Source organism: Hylobates moloch, unplaced genomic scaffold, assembly GCF_009828535.3.
Source record: "Hylobates moloch isolate HMO894 unplaced genomic scaffold, HMol_V3 SCAFFOLD_8, whole genome shotgun sequence".
NCBI classification, from domain to species: domain Eukaryota; kingdom Metazoa; phylum Chordata; class Mammalia; order Primates; family Hylobatidae; genus Hylobates; species Hylobates moloch.
In genome coordinates this window covers 47,884,442-47,905,784 of record NW_026652283.1, presented here as the reverse complement: position 1 = coordinate 47,905,784, position 21,343 = coordinate 47,884,442, and the positions used below count along the sequence as shown (strand labels likewise).

The window sequence follows — 21,343 nt, the reverse complement described above, 5'->3', positions numbered from 1 at the left end:
TAAGACCAGCTTGCATAACATAGTGAGACTCCATCAGTACAAGAAAACATTTTTTAAAATTACTTGTATGACTGCAATAGACTATATTGATTCGGCCAACTATCGTATTTGCTTTGTGCTAATTTTCTTTGCTGTGTACCAAGGATATGAAGATGAGTAAAACTATTAATTACAGAGTTTACTATCTGGTCAGATGGATCAATATATATAAGCAAGTAAGCTTAGTGTACGCTTATAAGAGTTTAGTTTACTGTAAGAGTTTAGTATTTAAGAGTTTAGTGTACTATTGGTATGAACAAAGTGCTTTGCTATAATGTAGTCTTGCTTGGCTGATTTTATGTTTTTAATTAGTATGCTATATAATAGCTGTTATTTTTGTTCTACAGATGAAGAAGGTGTAACATTGACAGTAGATCGCTTTGATCCTGGTCGAGAAGTACCTGAATGCCTAGAAATAACCCCTACTGCTTCTCTTCCTGGGGACTTTTTGATTCCATGCAAAGTTCATACTCAAGAACTTTGTTCAAGAGAAATGATAGTTCACAGTGTAGATGACTTCAGTTCAGCTTTAAAGGTGCGATTCATTGACAACTTGATAGTTAATTCAACACAAGAATCAAACTGTTTAGTATGCTGTATTTTAGTAAAACCATATTTGAGAATTATTCACAATAATTTGATTGAATTATTGTGAACCTAAAATCCAACTAAATGTGTTTCTGAGGGCAAAAATTCTAGGTAAGCGATATGAGTAGCCTTTCAGAAGAAGCAGTGTAACCGAGATAAGAAAGTTCAAGATGTACTTAGGGTAGTGTTTAGGGTATACATTTTTGCTGAATTTGTGGGCAGTCAGACTGGAGTATTAATTTGGTCTGACTATAGAGAGGCTTGGCTGGGCGCGGTGGCTCCTGTCCGTAATCCCAACACTTTAGGAGGCTGAGGCAGGTGGATTGCTTGAGCCCGGGAGGTTGAGCTGTGATCACACCACTGCACTCCAGCCTTGGTGGGAGCAAGACCCTGTCTCAAGAAAGAAGAGCCTTGTCTGCCAGCCTAAGGAATTTGAACTTTGTCATATGGGCCATGTAGTAATTGAAGGTTCCTGAAAAAAGAAAACACTGTCAAATCAGAAATAGTTAATCTGATAGCGTAGGCTGACCGAAGTTAGAGAGAGTAGCCATTGTAGAAGTTGGGCGGGTGTGTATTACAGAGGGATGTATTAACCTATAGTGCAATGGTAGCAGTGAAACTAGGAAGGACACAGTGGGCATGGGCAAATACAGAGGGAGAACTAACTTGACAATTTGTGTAACAAGAAAGGAATCAAAGAGGAATGGACTTTAGATTCTCTGAGACTCAATCAGAATTATTTTATGAGGCCAGACATGGTGGCTCACGCCTGTAATCCCAGCACTTTGAGAGGCTGAGGCGGGCCGATCAGGAGGAGTTCAAGACCAGCCTGGCCAACATGATAAAACCCTGTCTCTACTAAAAATACAAAAAATTAGCTGGGTGTGGTGGCACACACCTGTAATCCCAGCTACTTGGGAGGCTGAGGCAGGAGAATCGCTTGAACTGGGAGGTGGAGTTTGTGGTGAGCTGAGATTGCAACACTGCACTCCAGCCTGGGCAAAAAAACGAGACTCCTCAAAAAAAAAAAAAAAATTATTTTATGTCCATTTTTTCCCATGTAGTAAATATTTATTGGGGGTGACTCCCCAGTAAGACTGAAGTGCTGCTAGGATATCTACATTGAAAATGTGTAGTGGAGCTTGGGACAGTAAATCTTACTTGCTTTGATATAATTATTCACATAATCTTTTGGTCACATGGAATAAATGAGAACTGAAATGTAAATCAGAACTCATTTAATTTTATTAGTGCAAGGTATTATATACGTATATGTATCAGTATAAAATAAACTTTGGAGATATGGGCACATTTCGAAGTTTTAAAATAATTATTTAATATTGATTTCTCAGGCTCTACAGTGCCATATATGTAGCAAAGATTCCTTGGACTGTGGTAAGCTGCTTTCCCTAAGAGTTCATATCACTTCCAGGGAGAGTTTGGACAGTGTGGAATTTGACTTGAATTGGGCAGCAGTAACTCTAGCGAATAACTTTAAATGCACACCTGTGAAGCCCATACCCATTATTCCAACAGCTCTGGCAAGAAACTTGAGCAGTAATCTGAATATTTCTCAAGTTCAAGGGACTTATAAATATGGGTAAGTAAAAGATACATTAAACATTAGTTGCATTAGTATATTTTCAGAATGTCCATGTAATGTGAAAGAATTGTGCAGTCAGTTTATATGCCAGAGATATGGTGGCTTGGTTAATAACCAGGGAAAGTAAAAAATGAAGTGGTTTATTTTTGTTGAATATGAAGTTTTCTTCAAGTTGTGCCACCACCTACAAAAAATTGGTGGTAGGGCCTGGTGCAGTGGCTCACACCTGTAATCCCAGTACTTTGGGAGGCCCAGGCGGGCAGATCACCTGAGGTCAGGAGTTCAAGATCAGTCTGGCCAACATGGTGAAACCCCGTCTCTACTAAAAATATAAAAATTAGCTGAACATGGTGGTGCATGCCTGTAGTCCCAGCTACTCGGGAGGTTGAGGCAGGAGGATCACTTGAACCTGGGAGGTGGAGGTTGCAATGAGCTGAGATGGCACCACTGCACTCTAGCCTGGGCAACAGAGACTCCGTTTCAAAAAAAAAAAAAAAGACAAAACTGAGTGGCCATAAAGTATAATGTCTGGATAACTCAGTTCTTTTTTTGAGATGGTGTCTTGTTCTGTCACCCAGACTGGAGTGCAGTGGTGGGATCTTGGCTCACTGTAACCTCCACCTCCCTGGTTCAAGTGATCCTCCCACCTCAGCCTCCCGAGTAGCTGTGATTACAGGTGCATGCCACTACACCGGCTAATTTTTGTATTTTTAGTAGAGATGAGGTTTCACCATGTTGGCCAGGCTGGACTTGAACTCCAGACCTCAGGTGATCCTCCTGCCTCAGCCTCCCAAAGTGCTGAGATTACAGGGGTGAGCCACCATGCCCAGCCCCAGAGACCTCAGTTCTAAGAAAAAAAAGTTGGTGATAAAAATTATATTAAAATTGGAGGCCGAAGCGGGCGAATCATGAGGTCAGGAGTTCGAGACTAGCCTCACCAACATGGTGAAACTCCATCTCTACTAAAAAAAAACAACAGAAAAAAGCTGGGCATGGTGGCACGTGCCTATAATTCCAGCTACTCAGGAGGCTGAGGCAGGAGAATCGCTTGAACCTGGGAGGCGGAGGTTGCAGTGAGCTGAGATCACATCATTGCACTCCAGTGTGGGCGGCAGAGCGAGACTCTGTCTCAAAAAAAACCAAAAAACAAACAAACAAAAAACAAATTGGTTGATAATTTATTATTTGAAAATGTAAGGAGAAATTATGTTCTATATTGTATATTCTGTATTATTCTTCGTATTTTATTTAGGTTTTAGGCCTTTTTTTTTCTTGACTATAACCTGACTAATTATGAACCCAAGGGAGGCTAGATAATTTATTTATAGTATGAGGTTTTAACTGTGAATAATGAGCATTGCAGATAGAGAAAGGAGATAATTAAATAAAAAGTTACAGTACTCTTGCTTACCAGATTGCCAGCTACTTGAGGGTGGAGTTTCCTCACAGAGTTGGAGTAGAATCCTCTCCAGCTTCCTATCTCCACTCTTAATTTCTTAGGAAATATAAGCCAAAATGCATGCTTTCTAATCTTCAGCAAGGCTGCTTCCCTGAATCTTCATCTATTTTCTTTATCTATTATCTACAAAACTAGGTTAGACAATATAAGCACTCTACTTTAAAGTTTGACCAGAGACTGCTCCAAGTATTACACTTCTGGCTTCCTTTCCCAGTGACTCCACCCTAGTTCCTGTTAGGCTTTTCAATCTAAAAATATTTGCCAAAGTACACTCAATTCCAAGTCTTATTCTCTAAAAATACCTCTTCACAACCAGATTCTGACCAGAGCTGTGCTTTCTGATTGGAGTGGCCCAAAGGAAAAATTGTTGGTATATTCCAAAATCATGGAGTGGTCAAAAGTGAGCAAAAATTGTTTGAGTTAAATGAAACATTTAATTCTCTTAATTAATAAAGTACTTCTCAAGTGGAACATGGAATTTTTTGTTTAAATTAACAAAAAAATTAATTTGTTTTCCTTAGTACCCATGCCCATTTACTTGTATAGCATGAATTTACCTTTCTTGGAATTATCCATCTGTGACTGCTGGGCATGTTGGTAATAACCAGGATGTTGAGTATTCTGTCAATCACCTATTCTCCTTGCCACTTCCTATCTAGAATCGTCTATTAAATTGGTGACATTTGCCATGCCAGGTGCATTGACACAAACCTGTAATCCCAGCTGCTTGGAAGAGTGAGGCAGGAGGATGGCTTGAGCTTAGGATTTCAAGGCTGCAGTAAGCTACAATAGTGCCTGTGAATAGCCACTGCTCTCCAGCTAGGACAATGTAGTGAGACCCCATCGTTAAAAAAAAAATTTGACATTTGCCCTTTATACACCCTAATATTTACTAGGGCCCATTATGGAATAGGTATTATGTTAGACATTGGAAATAAATAGATTAAAAACTATACTTCCTATCCATTGAATATGTTGACATGTAAACATGATGTGTTATAATGGAGGTGTATATACAGTGCTGGGAAAGTAGGGGGAGGGATGTCCAAAATGCCTGGGGAAATCATGGAAAGCCTGAACTAATTCTTTTTTTTTTTTTTTTGAGACGGAGTCTCGCTCTGTTGCCAGGCTGGAGTGCAGTGGCGCGATCTCAGCTCACTGCAGCAACCTCCACCTCCTGGGTTCAAGTGATTCTTCTGCCTCAGCCTCCCACGTAGCTGGGATTACAGGCGCCGGCCACCATGCCTGGCTAATTTCTGTATTTTTAGTAGAGATGGGGTATCACCATCTTGGCCAGGCTTGTCTTGAACTCCTGACCTCATGATCCACCCGCCTCAGCCTTCCAGAGTGTTGGGATTACAGGCATGAGCCACTGGGCCTGGCAAGCCTGAAGTAATTCTTTTAAGGAGTAGAAATTTATCAGATGGGCAAGACATGACGGAGAACTTTCAAAGCAGCTGTGTCATTGTTGATATGTAAATCTTACGCCAACTCAGGCTCTTAATATTCTTGTCACAAGACCTGACAAATGTATTGTCTTTGTGTTTTAGTGTTATTAGAGCAATAAAATATATCATCAGTGGTACTACCAAGGCTTTATATCACTAATGGCATTGTTTTTGTTTTCTGTTTTTGAGACGGAGTCTCACTCTGTCGCCCAGGCTGAAGTGCAGTGGTGCGGTCTGGGCTCACTGCAACCTCCACTTCCTGGGTTCAAGTGATTCATTCTCCTGCCTCAGCCTCCTGAGTAGCTGGGATTACAGGCGTGTGCCACAATGCCTGGCTAATTTTTTTTTGTATTTTCAGTAGAGATGGAGTTTTGCCATGTTGGCCATGCTGGTCTCTAACTCCTCACCTCAAGTGATCTGCCCACCTCGGCCTCCCAAAGTTCTGGGATTACAGTAAGCGTGAGCCACCATGCCTGGCCCACTAATGGCATTGTTTTCGAAGAAAGGCATAACAATAAAATTAACAATTCTACTTTGGTTTTTTGTATTCTTATAACTTGCTGTCAATAATAAATATAATAAAATATAAATATAGTATAATGTCCTTTTAGGAAAGAGTGAGCTTTTGGGTTTTATGATGGTTCCAAAGTCCTTTGATAGTGGTTGGAGGCATATGGCACATGGAAGGTTGATTATACCTCTCCTAATTCAGTCTCCTTGACTTAGAAGTCACATCTGTTGCAGTCTTGTCAAATCACTTGGATGCATGAACATTTTCCAGTAATAGGGAATTCAGTTCTTCCAAGGAAACCTATTTGGTTCTGAAATTGCCTACCTTAATGTTAACACTCTTGATTAAAGTAAATTGTAAGTAAAGTTATAGAGCAAAACTTTTAAAAAAGGTGTATAATCTTCAATGTCTTTTAATTGATAGATGGAAGTTTTAAGGTATTAAATCTCTTTAATCTCTTCCTCTTACCAGAGTCTTTTTACTGAGTCAGTAAAAAGTTTCTGTTTCTTTTGTGTGTGCAAGACAATGTTCATTTGAATTATCTCCCCTTTCTAAAGTGTGCTTCAGCATTTAGATTGTGTCTTTTAGGTAAAAAGTACATAATTTCAGTTATTTTCACATGAATGTCTTCTGTTTAGATATCTTACCATGGATGAAACACGCAAATTGTTACTTTTGTTGGAATCTGATCCCAAGGTTTATTCTCTACCATTGGTGGGAATGTAAGTATTACATTATTTATGAAAACCTTATCAGCCAAATGTTCAAATGTATATGATAAGCATGTGACTCAGTTGTACTATAAATATTTAGATCATTTTATAAAGCCACAAAGATAAGTGGTTGTTGAGTTTTCTTATTTTACTAGTAGAATCAGCTAAAATAAGATTTTACCCAATCTTTTTTTTTTTTTTGAGATGGAGTCTTGCTCTGTGCCCAGACTGGAGTGCAGTGGAGAGATCTCGGCTCACTGCAATCTCCATCCCCCAGGTTCAAGTGATTCTCATGCCTCAGCCTCCTAAGTGGCTGGGATTACAGGCGTGCATCACCATGCCTGGCTAATTTTTGTTTTTTTAGTAGAGACGGAGTTTTACCATGTTGGCCAGGCTCGTCTCGAACCCGTGGCCTCAAGTGATTTACCCGCCTCAGCCTCCCAAAGTGCTTGGATTACAGGTGTGAACCATCATGCTCGGCCAGATTTTACCCAATCTTAGGAAGAACTCTAACATATAAAACAGATAAAAGTTTAATTCTATGGCCGGGCGCAGTGGTTCACGCCTGTAATCCCAGCACTTTTGGAGGCTAAGGTGGGCGGATCACCTGAGGTCAGGAGTTCAAGGCCAGCCTGGATAACATGGTGAAACTCTGTTTCTACTAAAAATACAAAAAATTAGCCAGGCATGGTGGTGCGTGCCTGTAATCCCAGCTACTCGGGAGGCCGAGGCAGGAGAATCACTTGAACCCGGGAGGTGGAGGTTGCAGTGAGCTGAGATTGTGCCATTGCACTCCAGCTTGGGCAACAAGAGTGAAACTCCGTCTCAAAAAAAATAAAAAATGTAAGTTGAATTCTCCTAGTTGAAGGTGAAGCCTTACAGCCCTGTTTCTTCAGTATTCTCTCACTACCACTCATCCTTAAGTCACCCTAAAGAACTCAGGGCTCATAATAATACCATTTAAAATCTACTGTCAGGCAATCTTGCAGAAATCCCCATTAGTGTTAATGGCCTTCTCTGTAGAGTAGTAATGATATTTATGTGTTTAATTTTTTTATATATGTATACATGTTTTGAGACAGGGTCTCACTTTGTCACACAGGCTGGAGTGCAGTGGCACAATCATGGCTCACTGCAGCCTCAATCTCTGGGGTTCAGGTGATCCTCCCACCTCAGCCTCCTGAATAGCTAGGACTACAGGCACCGGCCACCACGCCTGGCTAGGTTTTGTATATTTTGTAGAGGCAGGCTTTCGCCATGTTGCCCAGGCTGGTCTGGAACTCCTGGGCTCAAGCCATCTGAGTTAATGATATTTAGACAGAATATTTAGAAATTTATATTCATTCAGTATTGAGTACTTATTATATACAGTGTTATGCTCGATAATGTGTTGAGGTTTAAAGCTTCTTAAAGAATTTAAAATCAAAGTGAGGTGATAAAACATTCAAATGTTCATACACAGAAAAATAAAGTATATGATTTACTATAAAATGACCAGTATGGAAAGTGAACACTTAGTATTTGTAAGAAAGATATGATAGGGAGCATTTTCCTAGAGAAGACAAACTTGAGCTAGACTTTCAATTGTTTAGATAGTAGAAGGAAAGATTGATGGGGAAGGGAACCCACGTAAGGGAATGGCACATGCAAAGTGAATGAGAATGCACAAATGTTCTCTGGACCATGAAATCTACTTATAGTTTGCTACAGTCCTAATATAGGCAATGGATTGTTGATGCTTAAGTAAATATTAAGAGCCTTCTGTGTTTCTGACTACCTGTATATATTACAGCATTTAATCCTCAGCAACTCTGTGAAGTAGTTTTAGGCTACAAACTAGTCTGTACTACCTCAGCCCATTCTTTCCGGTCCAAGCTAATTCATTCTAGTATACTGCTTTCATCTCTGTTAACCATTTTCTTTCCCATATCTCAGGTAAAAGAGGACAGAGATACACGTGCTTGCTCTCTGTCTTTCTGTCTCTCTCGATATATGTCTGTATGTCTGTCTATATATATCAATATAGTTATATAGATACAAATGTCTATATATTCTTCCTCTTAATTATCAGTACGTTTTTAGATTTTTTATTAGTAAGGCTCTTTAATGAATGGCTGATAAAAGCCATGCGTCTACCTTATTATCTTAGGAAGAATGTAAATTATGCTATATATATTAAGTGAGTATGGTTTTTAATTTCTATCTTTTTCTTTTAGTTGGCTGTCTGGAATTATACATATCTATAGTCCTCAGATATGGGCTTGCTGTTTGCGATACATATTCAATTCTTCTGTTCGAGAAAGGCAAGTGATATTTTATTCTGTAGTACTTTATTTCGATCCTTTCCCCCATTCATAGTTTATGGTCCCATTTAAAATTCATATAATGCCTTAACCTTTTACAATACTTATAAATAAACACGTACATTAAGAAAAAACAAACCTTATATTAAATGAGAATAAAACCAGATTAAAAAAAGATGAGGTTGCAGTATACCTGGAAATACCAAGGAATTCACTTGCCTAACCACAGAACACAAACGTTTTAGGGGTGGAAAAAAACTGTAGAGATTGTCTACTGTAGCATCCTATTTTGTAATTAAGGAGGTTAACTTTCAGTGAAATGACTGCAAATGAGTTTGGATTTGTTACCTTACAGGTGTTTTATTAAGTTACACAGTGTTACTACTAATACACAAAGAAATACTTGAGACAAGATTTTTAATTTCTTCCTGAAACTGAAGCCTAAACATTGGAATTAATAGTTAGGGAAACTTTACTTTTAACCTCAACTCATTTAATAGATAAAGAAGGTGAGAGACAAATACAGATGTCAGTATTTGTCTCTCACCTTCTTTATCTATTAAATGAGAAGGTCTATTTTTATCTACCTTGGGTGGCTGTAAAGGACTTAAACTATATTGAAAAGGCAGTACAAGCACATAGTAATAAATTGACATATGTAAATATCTACAATAAAAGTAGATCTTTCTTCCTCCCCATTTCCCTAGACCCCATTCTCAGAGGCAATCACTGTTAAGTGATATCTTGTACTTCCTTCCTGAAATAGTCAATATTCAACATAGACAGGTATCACCTTTTCCTGGCCTGTAAAAATTAAACCATAGCATCCTTTCTTTTCTTTATGTTGCTTTTTTCTGTATAAATTATACCTTGGAGATCATTACATCTTGGCATATACAGATTTAATATACATATTTTACAACTGAAGAGTATATAATACATACTGTATTTTAAAAACTGGCCCTTTTGTCTTGCAGATAGTGGTAGACTGAACATTTTATGCATACATCTTGGTGTGCATATGCTAGTATATTTGTAGGATAAGTTTCTAAAAGTGTTTTTTTCTAGGCCAAAGAGTATGTAATTTAAAATTTGGTAGGTATTGCCAAATTGCCCTTCAAAAAGACTGCACCAATTTATAATTTTTCCAGCAGTACACGAGAGTGCCTTTTTCTCTACCTGCACTAACACTGTGAAAGAAATATTTATTTATTGAGCACCTATTATATCTATTATGTTCACAATACGGGGGATCAGAGTAAACAAAATAAGGGTCCCCAGACCAGGCATGGTGTCTCATGTCTGTAATCCCAGCACTTCGGGACTTTGGGAGGCTGAGGCAGGAGGATTGCTTGAGGCCAGGAGTTCCAGGCCAGCCTGGGTACCATAGCAAGACTCTGTCTCTACCAAAAAAAAAAAAAAACAAGTTAGCTGGGTATAATGACACATGCCTGTAGTCCCAGCAGGAGGCTGATATGGGAAGATCGCTTGAGCCCAGGAGTTCAGGCTGCAGTGAGCCATGATTGTGCCACTGTACTCCAGCCTGAACAATACAGACCCTGTCTTAAAAAAATAAAATAGGCTGGGTATGGTGGCTCACACCTGTAATCCCAACACTTTGGGAGGCCAAGGCGGGTGGATCACTTGAGGCCAGGAATTAGAGACCAGCTTGGCCAACATGGTGAAACCCCATCTCTACTAAAAATGCAAAAATTAGCCCGGTGTGGTAGAGCACGCCGGTAATCCCAGCTACTCGGGAGGTTGAGGCAGGAGAATCACTTGCATCTGGGAGGCAGAGGTTACAGTGAACTGAGATCGCACCACTACACTCCAGCCTGGGCAACAAAAAAATAAATAAATAAATAATAAAATAGTCCTGCAGAGACAGGCAGTAAACAGAGTAAATAAAATAAATAGTATGTTAAAAGGTGATGAGTACTGTGGAGAAAAATAAAGCCTGAGAGGAGGATGTTGTGTGTCTGAATGATAGTGGCAAATAAAGAGTTGCCATTTATTTATTTATTTTTTAATTTTTAAATTTTTATGTATTTATTTTATTTTACTTATTTTTTTTGAGATGGAGTCTTGCTCTGTCGCCCAGGCTGGAGTGCAATGGCTCAATCTCAGCTCACAGAAACCTCCACCTCCTGGGTTCAAGCGTTTCTCCTGCCTCAGCCTCCCGAGTAGCTGGGATTGCAGGCATGTGCCACCACGCCCGGCTAATTTTGTATTTTTTCAGTAGAGACGGGGTTTCTCCATGTTGGTCAGGCTGGTCTCGAACTCCTGACCTCAGGTGATCTGCCTGCCTTGGCCTCCCAAAGTGCTGAGATTACAGGCGTGAGCCACTGGGCCCGGCCAAGAGTTGTAATTTAAATAGGTGGTCAGGGAGGCCGACTTGAGGTGAGGAGGTAAGCCTTGTGGCTGTCTGGGGCACTGCCCTAGGCAAAGGATGTGTTAAGTGTAAGGGCTCTGGGTGAAACAGCACGTTACATCTTCAAGGAGCAGCAAAGAGGCCACTGCTAGAGAGGAGTGAAGGAAGGGGAAGGTAGCTGGAGATGAGCTCAGAGAGGTAAGTGGAGGGCTGTTATTAAACTTTTGACCTCTGCTAACCTGATAGATGAAAAATAATCTTTTCCAATGATTTATAACCTCATCTTCCAGGAACTGCCAAGTCTTTAGCCATTTTTCTCTTAGATTGTGTATCTTTTCTTTTTTTTTTTTTTTTTGAGACGGGGTCTCGCTCTGTCGCCCAGGCTGGAGTGCAGTGGCGCGATCTTGGCTCACTGCAAGCTCCGCCTCCCAGGTTCACGCCATTCTCCTGCCTCAGCCTCCCGAGTAGCTGGGACCACAGGCGCCCGCCACCACGCCTGCCTGATGTTTTGTGTTTTTAGTAGAGACAGGGTTTCACCGTGTTAGCCAGGATGGTCTCGATCTCCTGACCTCGTGATCCGCCTGCCTCGGCCTCCCAAAGTGCTGGGATTACAGGCGTGAGCCACTGCGCCCAGCCTGTGCATCTTTTCATATTGCTTGTGCTAGCAAGCTCTCTCTCTATATATATAATGTAAAATACATAGAGAAATATGTATTTATAATATATAGCAATGGATTTCCCCCCAGATTGTCATTTAAGTTTAACAATATTTTTCCCGGCCAGGCGTGGTGGCTCACGCTTGTAATCCCAGCACTTTGGAAGGCCGAAGCGGGCAGATCACGAGGTCAGGCAATCGAGACCACTGTGAAACCCCGTCTCTACTAAAAATACAAAAAATTAGCCGGGCGTGGTGGCGGGCGCCTGTAGTCCCAGCTACTCGGAGAGGCTGAGGCAGGAGAATGGCGTGAACCCGGGAGGCGGAGCTTGCAGTGAGCCGAGATTGCGCCACTGCACTCCAGCCTGGGCGACAGAGAGAGACTCCGTCTCAAAAAAAAACAAAAAAAACAATATTTTTCCCAAACAGACTTACCGTTTTTTAGTCATATTTATTAATCTTTTTCCTATCGTGTTTAGAAAAGATTCACCCACTCCAGGTGTATTTACTGAAGTAAAAAAATCACTTGTATTTTCTTCAGATGCTTTTGGAGTTCTACTTTTAACATTTTGTTTTAACTTTTCAAGATAGTTATATTTAGATAGCAGAAATTAAACGTTAGTTTTAGATCCTTTGCTATGATTTAGTACAGTTATGTTTTATTATCAATTACTGATCGTGCTTTAAGTTCATATTGACAGTAAATCCTCAGTAAAATTAATTTTTGAATTGCTCTCTTATTCTTTTTTTTTTTTTTTTTTTGAGACGGAGTCTTGCTCTGTTGCCCAGGCTGGAGTGCAGTGGTGCGATCTCGGCTCACTACAAGCTCCGCCTCCCGGGTTCACGCCATTCTCCTGCCTCAGCCTCCTGAATAAAATAAATTTTTTTTTTTTTTTTTTTTTTTTTTTGTAGAGAAGAGGGGTCTCGCTATGTTGATGAGGCTGGTCTCAAACTCCTGGCTTCAAGCAATCCTCCCACCTTTTGCCTTCCTAAGTGGTGGACCCCAGTTTTTGAACAAAAATTGCACCCTTTAGTCATTTTGTTAACTAGATTGGGAGACTCACATGAAGTTATTTGAGTGTAATCATGTTATCCTCATTAAATTTTAATTAAATGACTTTTTTTTGTGCAGGGTTTTTTCAGAATCTGGAAATTTCATCATAGTTCTCTATTCTATGACACATAAGGAGCCTGAGTTTTATGAATGCTTCCCTTGTGATGGCAAGATACCTGACTTTCGGTTTCAGTTGCTAACCAGTAAGGAAACATTACATCTTTTCAAAGTAAGTGATTTGATTACCTAGTACATTAGTGACTGTTTAGGGTTTTGCACTTTGGCAGTTTAAATCCAACAGCTTTTACCCTTTAAAATAGTAATCCAAACTATTATGCTTTGTTTACTTATAAATAATCTTATTAAATATTAAGTTTATTCATTTATGGTTAAATTTTTTTAGTAAATCTGAGATCATACCTTCAACGAAATTACAATAGAGAACCAGAGGTTACCCACAGAATAACTTGCCCATGTTTTTCTAAAATCTTTGAAGAATATATCAGTTGTTCATATATCATTTTATACTTGTGAAGGTTAACTTTGTGGGATCTCAGTACTTTTCTTTGTCCTGACTTTTTTTTTTTTTTTTTTTGAGACGGAGTCTCACACTTGCCCAGGCTGGAGTGCAGTGGTGTGATCTCGGCTCACTGCAACCTCCACCTCCCAGGTTCAAGTGATTCTCCTGCCTCAGCCTCCAGAATAGCTGGGATTACAGGAGCCTACCATCACACCTGGCTAATTTTTTTTTTTTTTTTTTTTGTATTTTCATTAGAGATGGAGTTTCACCATGTTGGCCATGCTGGTCTCGAACTCCTGACCTTAGGTGATCCACCTGCCTAAGCCTCCCAAAGTGCTGGGATTATGGGTGTGAGCCACTGCACCTGATTGTGACTGTATTATTTTTAAAATGTGTGGGAATAAGAAATGGTTTTTTATACTTAAAGGCCATTATTTATATTATGTATCTAAGGAATCAGAATAGATTGTTACTATACCATCTAATAAAATACCTAGAAACACAACTAGATGATGATCATAGAAAAAGTAGATCTTTAGGCCAGGCGTGGTGGCTCACACCTCCAATCCCAGCACTTTGGGAGGCTGAGGCGGGCGGATCACCTGAGGTCAGGAGGTTGAGACCAGCCTGGCCAACATGGTGAAACTCCGTCTCTACTAAAAATACAAAAATTAGCTGGGCATGGTGCCGGGTGCCTGTAATCCTAGCTACTTGGGAGACTGAGGCAGGAGAATCGCTTGAACCTGGGAGGTGGAGGTTGCAGTGAACTGAGATCACGCCATTGCGCTCTAGCCTGGGCACCAGGAGCGAAACTCCGTCTCAAAAAAAAAAAGAGGAAGTAGATCTTTGAAACTAGGTGTCATTATATGAAAATATTTAAATGCTACTTTTCAATAAAATTGTTGGTTATTTTAGGTCTCAGACTAATAAAAGTACATTCTTTATTAGAAAAATATTGAATACTTTTAAATAACCACGTGTGTCCACTCAGATCTTATTTAGTACCTTCTTTGAGATCATGTATATGTTATACATCTATATATTTTATATAAATATATATTTTAATATTATATAATACATTATATGACATATATGTTATATAAAAATATCTTTATATAATATATATTATATACATTTTATAGGTTATGTAAGCTATAAAGTTTTTGTATTTTAATTATACATGCTATTTTAACTGAGATCTAATATTTTATTTCTGTTTTAGAGACATATTTTATCATTTTATTCTTTAGATGGTATTCTCATGTCACAGTTATATTCACTGAATCTGTGATTATAACACAGGTGATTAACTTTTTCACTTATGTAGCAGAGAACTGGACAGTTTACAAAAGAGGGTTACAGAAATCAGAAGTCTGCCACTCCATCATCTAGTGTTCCAGAGCTACTTTTCATCTAAATAGAATTCTCTGGTGTTCTTATTTAAGTCAGATCTCAAAATATGACCTACTACATTTCAGAATGTTGAACCTCCTGACAAAAATCCAATCCGTTGTGAACTGAGTGCTGAAAGCCAAAATGCAGAAACAGAGTTTTTCAGTAAGGCTTCCAAAAATTTTTCAATTAAGAGGTAAAAGATCTTTTTATTATTATGTGTATGTTTTTTAAAAAATTACATTTATTAGTTTTTGGTGAGTAATTAAAATAACTGTAAATTATTTCTGATGAAACAATTTTTTAAATCTTATGTACCATAAATGTCTTTGCTTCAAATGCATTCCTTCATATTCACTAGGAAGTTGGATAGTAATTTTAATGAAATCGCAACTCTGATATGGTTTTCATTTGGGTTGATGTATTATACAGGAAAAATACAAAAGTATTTGTCAAAAAATTATCTTGCTTAGAAAGAATCTGCTTACTTATAAGTTTCTTATTTTAATATTTAAATTAAAGGTGGGTTCTCACTGTATTGGCCAGGTTGGTCTCGAGCTCCTAGCCTCAAGTGATCCTTCTGCCTTGGCCTCCCAAAGTGCTGGGATCACATGTGTGAACCATCATCCCCAGCCCTTCCTTATAGTTTTAAATCTGGACCTATCAGATAAACTACTATAAAAGTAACTACTAGCTGGAGTGTGATGGCTCACGCCTATAATCCCAGCACTTTGGGAGTCCAAGGTGGGCAGATCACTTGAGGTCAGGAGTTTGAGACCAGTCTGGCCAACATGGTGAAACCCCATCTCGACTAAAAATACAAAAATTAGCCGGACACAGTGGAGCGTGCCTGTAATCCCAGCTACTTGGTACGCTGAAGTGGGAGAATCACTTGAACCCGGGAGGCAGAGGTTGCAGTGAGCTGAGATTGCGCCACTGCACTTCAGCTTGGGCAACAGAGTAAGACCCTGTCTCAAAACAAACTCCTACCTAAAAAAAAAAAGTTTTAAAACTAAAACTTCTAAAACACACTTGGAGAATATTAATTAAATAAAGTCTTGTGACTTCTTGGGTCAGTATGTTCTACCTTTTGTGGTAAAGAAGATATTCTCGGCCAGGCCCGGTGGCTCACGCCTGTAATCCCAGCACTTGGGGAGGCAGAGGTGGGCGGATCACCTGAGTCTCGGGACTTGGAGACCAGCCTGGCCAACGTGGTGAAACCCCGTCTCTACTAAAAATATAAGAATTAGCCGGGCCTGGTGGTGCATGCCTGTAATCCCAGCTACTCAGAGGCTGAAACAAGAGAATCACTTGAACCCGAGAGGCACAGGTTGTAGTGAGCTGAGATCATGCCACTACACTCCATCCTGGGTGATACAGTGAGACTCCATCTCAAAAAAAATAAAAAAGATATTATCTTGTATTAGGGTTCTCCAGATTAACAGAAACAACAAGATGTGTGTATGTAGAGATATTTGTTTTAAGGAATTGGCTTCTGTATTTGTGAAGGTTTGGCAAATCCAAAGTCTACAGGTAGAGGCTGAGCACAGTGGCTCATCCCTTTAATCCTAGTACTTTGGGAGGCTGAGGCGGGAGGATTGCTTGAGCTCAGGAGTTCGAGACCAGCCTGTGCAATGTGGCGAAACCCTGCCTCTACAAAAACAGAAAAGAAGTACAGAAATTAGCTGGGTGTGGTGGCACATGCCTGTAGTCCCAGCTACTTGCAGGGCTGAGGTGGGAGGATCACTTGCCCAGGAAGTCAAGGCTTCAGTGAGCCATGTTCGTGGCACTGCACTGCAGCCTGGGTGACAAAATGAGACCCTGTCTCAAGGAAAAAAAAAAAAAAAAAGTCTACAGGTAGGTTGGTAGGCTGGATACCCAGGGAAGAATTGCAGTTTGAGTCCAAAGGCAGTCTGCTGGCAGAATTCCTTTTCCCTCCAGGAAGTCAGTCTTTATCTTTTTTTTTTTGAGATAGGGTCTCACTCTGTCACCCAGGCTGGAGTGCAGTGGTGTGATCTCAGCTCACTGCAACCTCCACCTTGCAGGTTCAAGGAATTCTCCTGCCTCAGCCTCCCAAGTAGCTGGGATTACAGGTGTCCATCACCACGCCTGGCTAATTTTTGTATTTTTAGTAGAGATGGGGTTTCACCATGTTGGCCAGGCTGGCCTCGAACTCCTGACCTCAAATGATCCACCCGCCTTGGCCTCCCAAAGTGCTGGGATTACAGGCTTGTGTCACCTCACCCAGCCAGGAACATCTTTACTGTCTTAAATTTTAAGACCTTATTCAACATTTTATTGAATATTTATGGAAGAAATAGCCAAACTAAGGAGACAATAGCAATTTCTTTAAGATTGTTATTAAAAGCTACTCAGAAGGCTGAGGTGGGAGGATCACTTGGGCCCAAGAAGTCGAGGTGGAGAGCCATGATCATGCTACGCCAACTGCACTCCAGCCTAAGTAATAGAGTGAAACCCGGCTTCAAAAAAAGTAATGTTAAAAAACCTTGTTTATTTTCCACTCTGGCCTAAGCTTTAATGAGGAACAGTCATTTAAATGTTATCAAAATGTTTGTCTCTCCTAAAATACTGTTGTTATAACTATACAACCTGAAGTTTTTCCTTTTTTTTCTTGGGTACTAAAAAAGCTAAGAAATGAGGCCAGGCACAGTGGCTCACACTTGTAATCCCAGTGCTTTGGGAGGCAGAGGTGGGTGGATCACCTGAGGTCAGGAGTTTGAGACCAGCCTGACCAACATGGTGAAACCCCGTGTCTACTAAAAATATAAAAATTAGCTGGGCGTGCTGGCACATGCCTGTAGCCCGAGCTCCTCGGATGCTGAGGCTCAAGAATCACTTGAACCTTGGAGGCGGAGGTTGCTGTGAACTGAAGTCATGCTACTGCACTCCAGCCTGGGTGACAGAGCGAGACTCTATCCATCCCCACTCCCACCCCCCCCCCCCAAAAAAAAAAAAATGCTAAGAAATGGATTTTATTGCTCAGTGTCAACAGTTTTGTGTGTGTATTCATCTTAAGTACAAAACAGATATTAATTCCATGCCACAACTGAGGTATACAAAAGAATGTAACTTAAAAAAATTAGTAATTGAACTTAATGTCTATTTTAAGCCCCTATTTATTCTACTGGATTATAGACACCAAATTTCAGCTAATTCAAGATTTCTTTATTCCTTTTTCTCTGGGGTTATATGTAATGTAGAGGGGACTAATGGTATGCCAGTACTGGTGATATGGGGTGACGTGATTCTCATCCATCTGTGCTACAATCTGCAGAGGTGTTTTCATTTGCATCTGGTCTTTGTCAGATTTGTGCAAGTTCTTGCTGTAACTTTTGACCCTGTTCAGGCCACTGACTCTCTTGTTTCCTGTCCATGCTGCACTGAGCGCTTTGGAATATGATTATGTATCTCAAGCTGTCTTGGGTGTCAAGAGAAGAGCTTTGTGGGACTGAAGACCCATTTCTGCTTAAACATAATCATGCAGACATTCTGATTGCTTCATTGTAATACCTTGTACAGAAAGAACTCTGTGAAGGTCTGCCTCTTCAGACAATCAGGGTTTAGGGCAAAAGGTCTCTTCTGCTGTTTGATTTTCAAACCTGCCTTGGAGTTTCTGTTGTTCTTCCTGCTAGGGAGGATTCAACTTGCATGAAACAGAATGCAGGGTGCTTTTTTAGGGATCCCATTAATCCTGAGTGCTGTTAGCTTTCATTCTGGCTTTTCTTTTCCCTAATGCATCCTATTGAGACTTTGTCTAGTGTAGGATGTAAAAAAGCCTGATGCATGTAGTATTCCAAATCTTTAGTCTTAAACACTAATTTCAGCTTTTAAAACTCTGTACCAGCATTCAGAAATTTTCTGTTTTCCTGGGCATGCCATCTGTGATACAATGAGTATTCCTGTCTAAATGGGAGGGTAGTACCTTGATTCCTCAAAGTATTTTCCCATCACAGATATAAGTACATAGGAAAATATAATTCCTTATTTGGTTTTCCTTTTTAATACAGAGGGTTTGTAATGTGGTGTGTTTAATAACCTTTAGTACTAGATTATAAATTTTTTGACAGCAAGTACTAAGTCTTACTTGTTTCTATATTTATCAAAGTGATCAACTAGAGGGTGCCCAGTGAGTTGATTTATTGTGACATTAACAATACAGGGTTAAACTTGCTATGATCAGGTAAATAGGGTAGTTTATTAAGGCTGGCTGGGCCAGCTTCCCTGGTCAACTAACACTGGCCTGAAAAATAAAATAATTTGTGGTTGTCAGATACTAAATTAAATGATGTGAGTACTACTGCAACTTATTAAAGGCCTTTATTCAATTTCTAGAAGAAAGAAAACACTGGATTACCAAAGGCTTTTCTGGTCTCCCCTTCTATTCTTTAGGTCTTCCCAAAAGTTATCTCCTGGGAAAATGCCAATACATGATCACGACTCTGGTGTTGAAGATGAAGATTTTTCTCCAAGGCCAATTCCTAGTCCTCATCCAGTGAGTCAGAAGGTATCACTGATTTTAAAATGCATTCACTTTTGTGGTTAGAGACCTAAGTCTCTTCATGGTTAAAACACTAAATAATACTACCTGAAACCTAAGTATCATTCTTAGATATATCTAGCTATTTCTATCTCTATGGTTATATCTATATATAGAGATATAACTATCTTACAGTTATATATAAAATAATTCATATTATATGTAATGATATATACGTATGTGTAATATCTATGTAATAAGCACGTATGGTTATTCCTAGAGTAAACTGAGACATAGATTGGTTAAGTTACCTACCCAAGACACACAACTAGTAAGTAGTAAAGCTGGGATTCTAATTCAGGAGGTTTGGTTTTAGAATCTGGTACTTTTAATAACCATATGGACTCAACATTATATACTATCACTAGAGCTTGACATTAGTTTTTATCACTATATTCTGAGAAAACATTATACTTGCTTTCAGAAGTTAATTGATAAAATTCTTGTCATAATTTTTTGATTGCCACCAACCTGTGGGTCATTTTAGAATTGTTTCATTGGTGTAATTACTTATTTTAGAAGAAAAAGGAATGGGAAGGATTTTTTTAAATTAATATCAAATTATAACCAAATTCATCACAGCAAGTATTTTGTTTACTCTTTTTTGCTTTCCAACTCTTAGTTGATATCAATAGAAGGAATAACAGTGAGTGACTTCTAAGTGGAGAAATATTCTGAAACATTTATTGGAAGATTTTACTATTTAAGGTACATAAACATTTGCTACTAGATCTGTGAAAACATTCTGCTTGTGACAATTTTATTTTTTGCAGAGAGGATTTAAAAAGTTGTATAAAACAGTTTCTCATTATGTGTTCTGTGATCTTAGCAGTGTTAGTGTTTTAATAAAAAGAGTTCCATTATTAAATAAGTTTGGGAAGTGTTTAGTTTTATTCTTTTAGGGCAAGGACCTTGTTTATTTTGCTTACAATTGTATTCCTAGTGCTTAGCACATAAAACATGCCCAGAAAAAATTTACTGATGGTCTAAATAAAGAATGAACACTTGTTAATATGTAATTAGATATAATTTTGGAAATACTGGTCTGAGAAAAGTAAAGTGTACAGTTTCTCCTAAAAAATACTTTTTTTCTTCTATTTCTTTCTTATTTGTAGATTTCTAAGATCCAACCATCAGTTCCTGAACTTTCGCTTGTGTTGGATGGCAATTTCATAGAATCAAACTCTCTGCCTACTCCATTGGAAATGGTGAATAATGGAAATCCTCCTTTGATTAACCACTCAGAACACTTGAAGCCATTGCAACCCCAGCTTTATGATGAGAAACACAGTCCAGAAGTTGAAGCTGGAGAGCCTTCCTTGAGAGGAATACCAAATCAGTTAAACCAGGATAAACCAGCTCTTTTGAGACACTGCAAAGTAAGACAGCCACCTGCCTGTAAGAAAGGGAACCCCCATACCAGGAACAGTGTTAAACCATCTTCTCATAATGGGCCATCTCATGATATATTTGAAAAGCTCCAAACAGTTTCTGCTGGAAATGTACAAAACGAAGAGTATCCTATAAGACCCTCCACACTTAATCCTAGGCAGTCTTCTCTTGCCCCGCAGTCCCAACTACACAATTGTGTTTTTTCACCCCATAATTCAGGAAGACCAATGGAACTTCAGATACCTACTCCCCCACCGCCATCTTACTGTTCCACAAACGTTTGCAGGTGTTGTCAGCATCATAGTCATATTCAATATAGTCCGCTAAATTCTTGGCAAGGAGCAAACACAGTTGGATCCCTTCAAGACGTCCAGTCTGAAGCCCTTCAAAAGCATTCATTATTTCACCCAAGTGGATGTCCAGCCCTGTACTGTAATGCATTCTGTTCTTCAAGTAGTCCTATAGCTTTGAGACCTCAGGGAGGTATGGACAGTTGTTCTCCCCACAGCAATATAGAACCATCGCCTGTGGCAAGACCGCCTTCACATATGGACTCATGTAACCCACAGCCTTGCACAGTGTGCATGCACACACCCAAGACTGAGTCAGATAATGGAATGATGGGACTATCTCCAGATGCATATCGGTTCCTCACAGAACAAGAGAGACAGCTGAGACTACTTCAGGCACAGGTTTGCTTGGTGCTTTCCTAGTTCTATTAAATTCTTGGTATTATG

The 21,343-nt window shown here is 39.5% G+C and overlaps 1 protein-coding gene across 3 annotated transcripts in view; it reads left to right on the top strand.

Annotated features, from left to right (window-relative positions):
• STIL (STIL centriolar assembly protein) overlaps nucleotides 1–21,343 on the top strand; it is a 90,028-nt gene that overhangs the window by 32,482 nt on the left and 36,203 nt on the right. For 2 of the 3 annotated variants that reach the window (XM_058442957.1, XM_032160774.2), the window contains 8 exons: nucleotides 387–574; nucleotides 1,980–2,227; nucleotides 6,287–6,370; nucleotides 8,578–8,664; nucleotides 12,823–12,973; nucleotides 14,743–14,852; nucleotides 19,067–19,181; nucleotides 20,330–21,298. In XM_058442957.1, the coding sequence (XP_058298940.1) occupies nucleotides 387–574; nucleotides 1,980–2,227; nucleotides 6,287–6,370; nucleotides 8,578–8,664; nucleotides 12,823–12,973; nucleotides 14,743–14,852; nucleotides 19,067–19,181; nucleotides 20,330–21,298 (1,952 nt within the window). The remainder of the gene's footprint in view (nucleotides 1–386; nucleotides 575–1,979; nucleotides 2,228–6,286; nucleotides 6,371–8,577; nucleotides 8,665–12,822; nucleotides 12,974–14,742; nucleotides 14,853–19,066; nucleotides 19,182–20,329; nucleotides 21,299–21,343) is intronic. The other variant, XM_032160776.2, reaches the window with a different exon arrangement.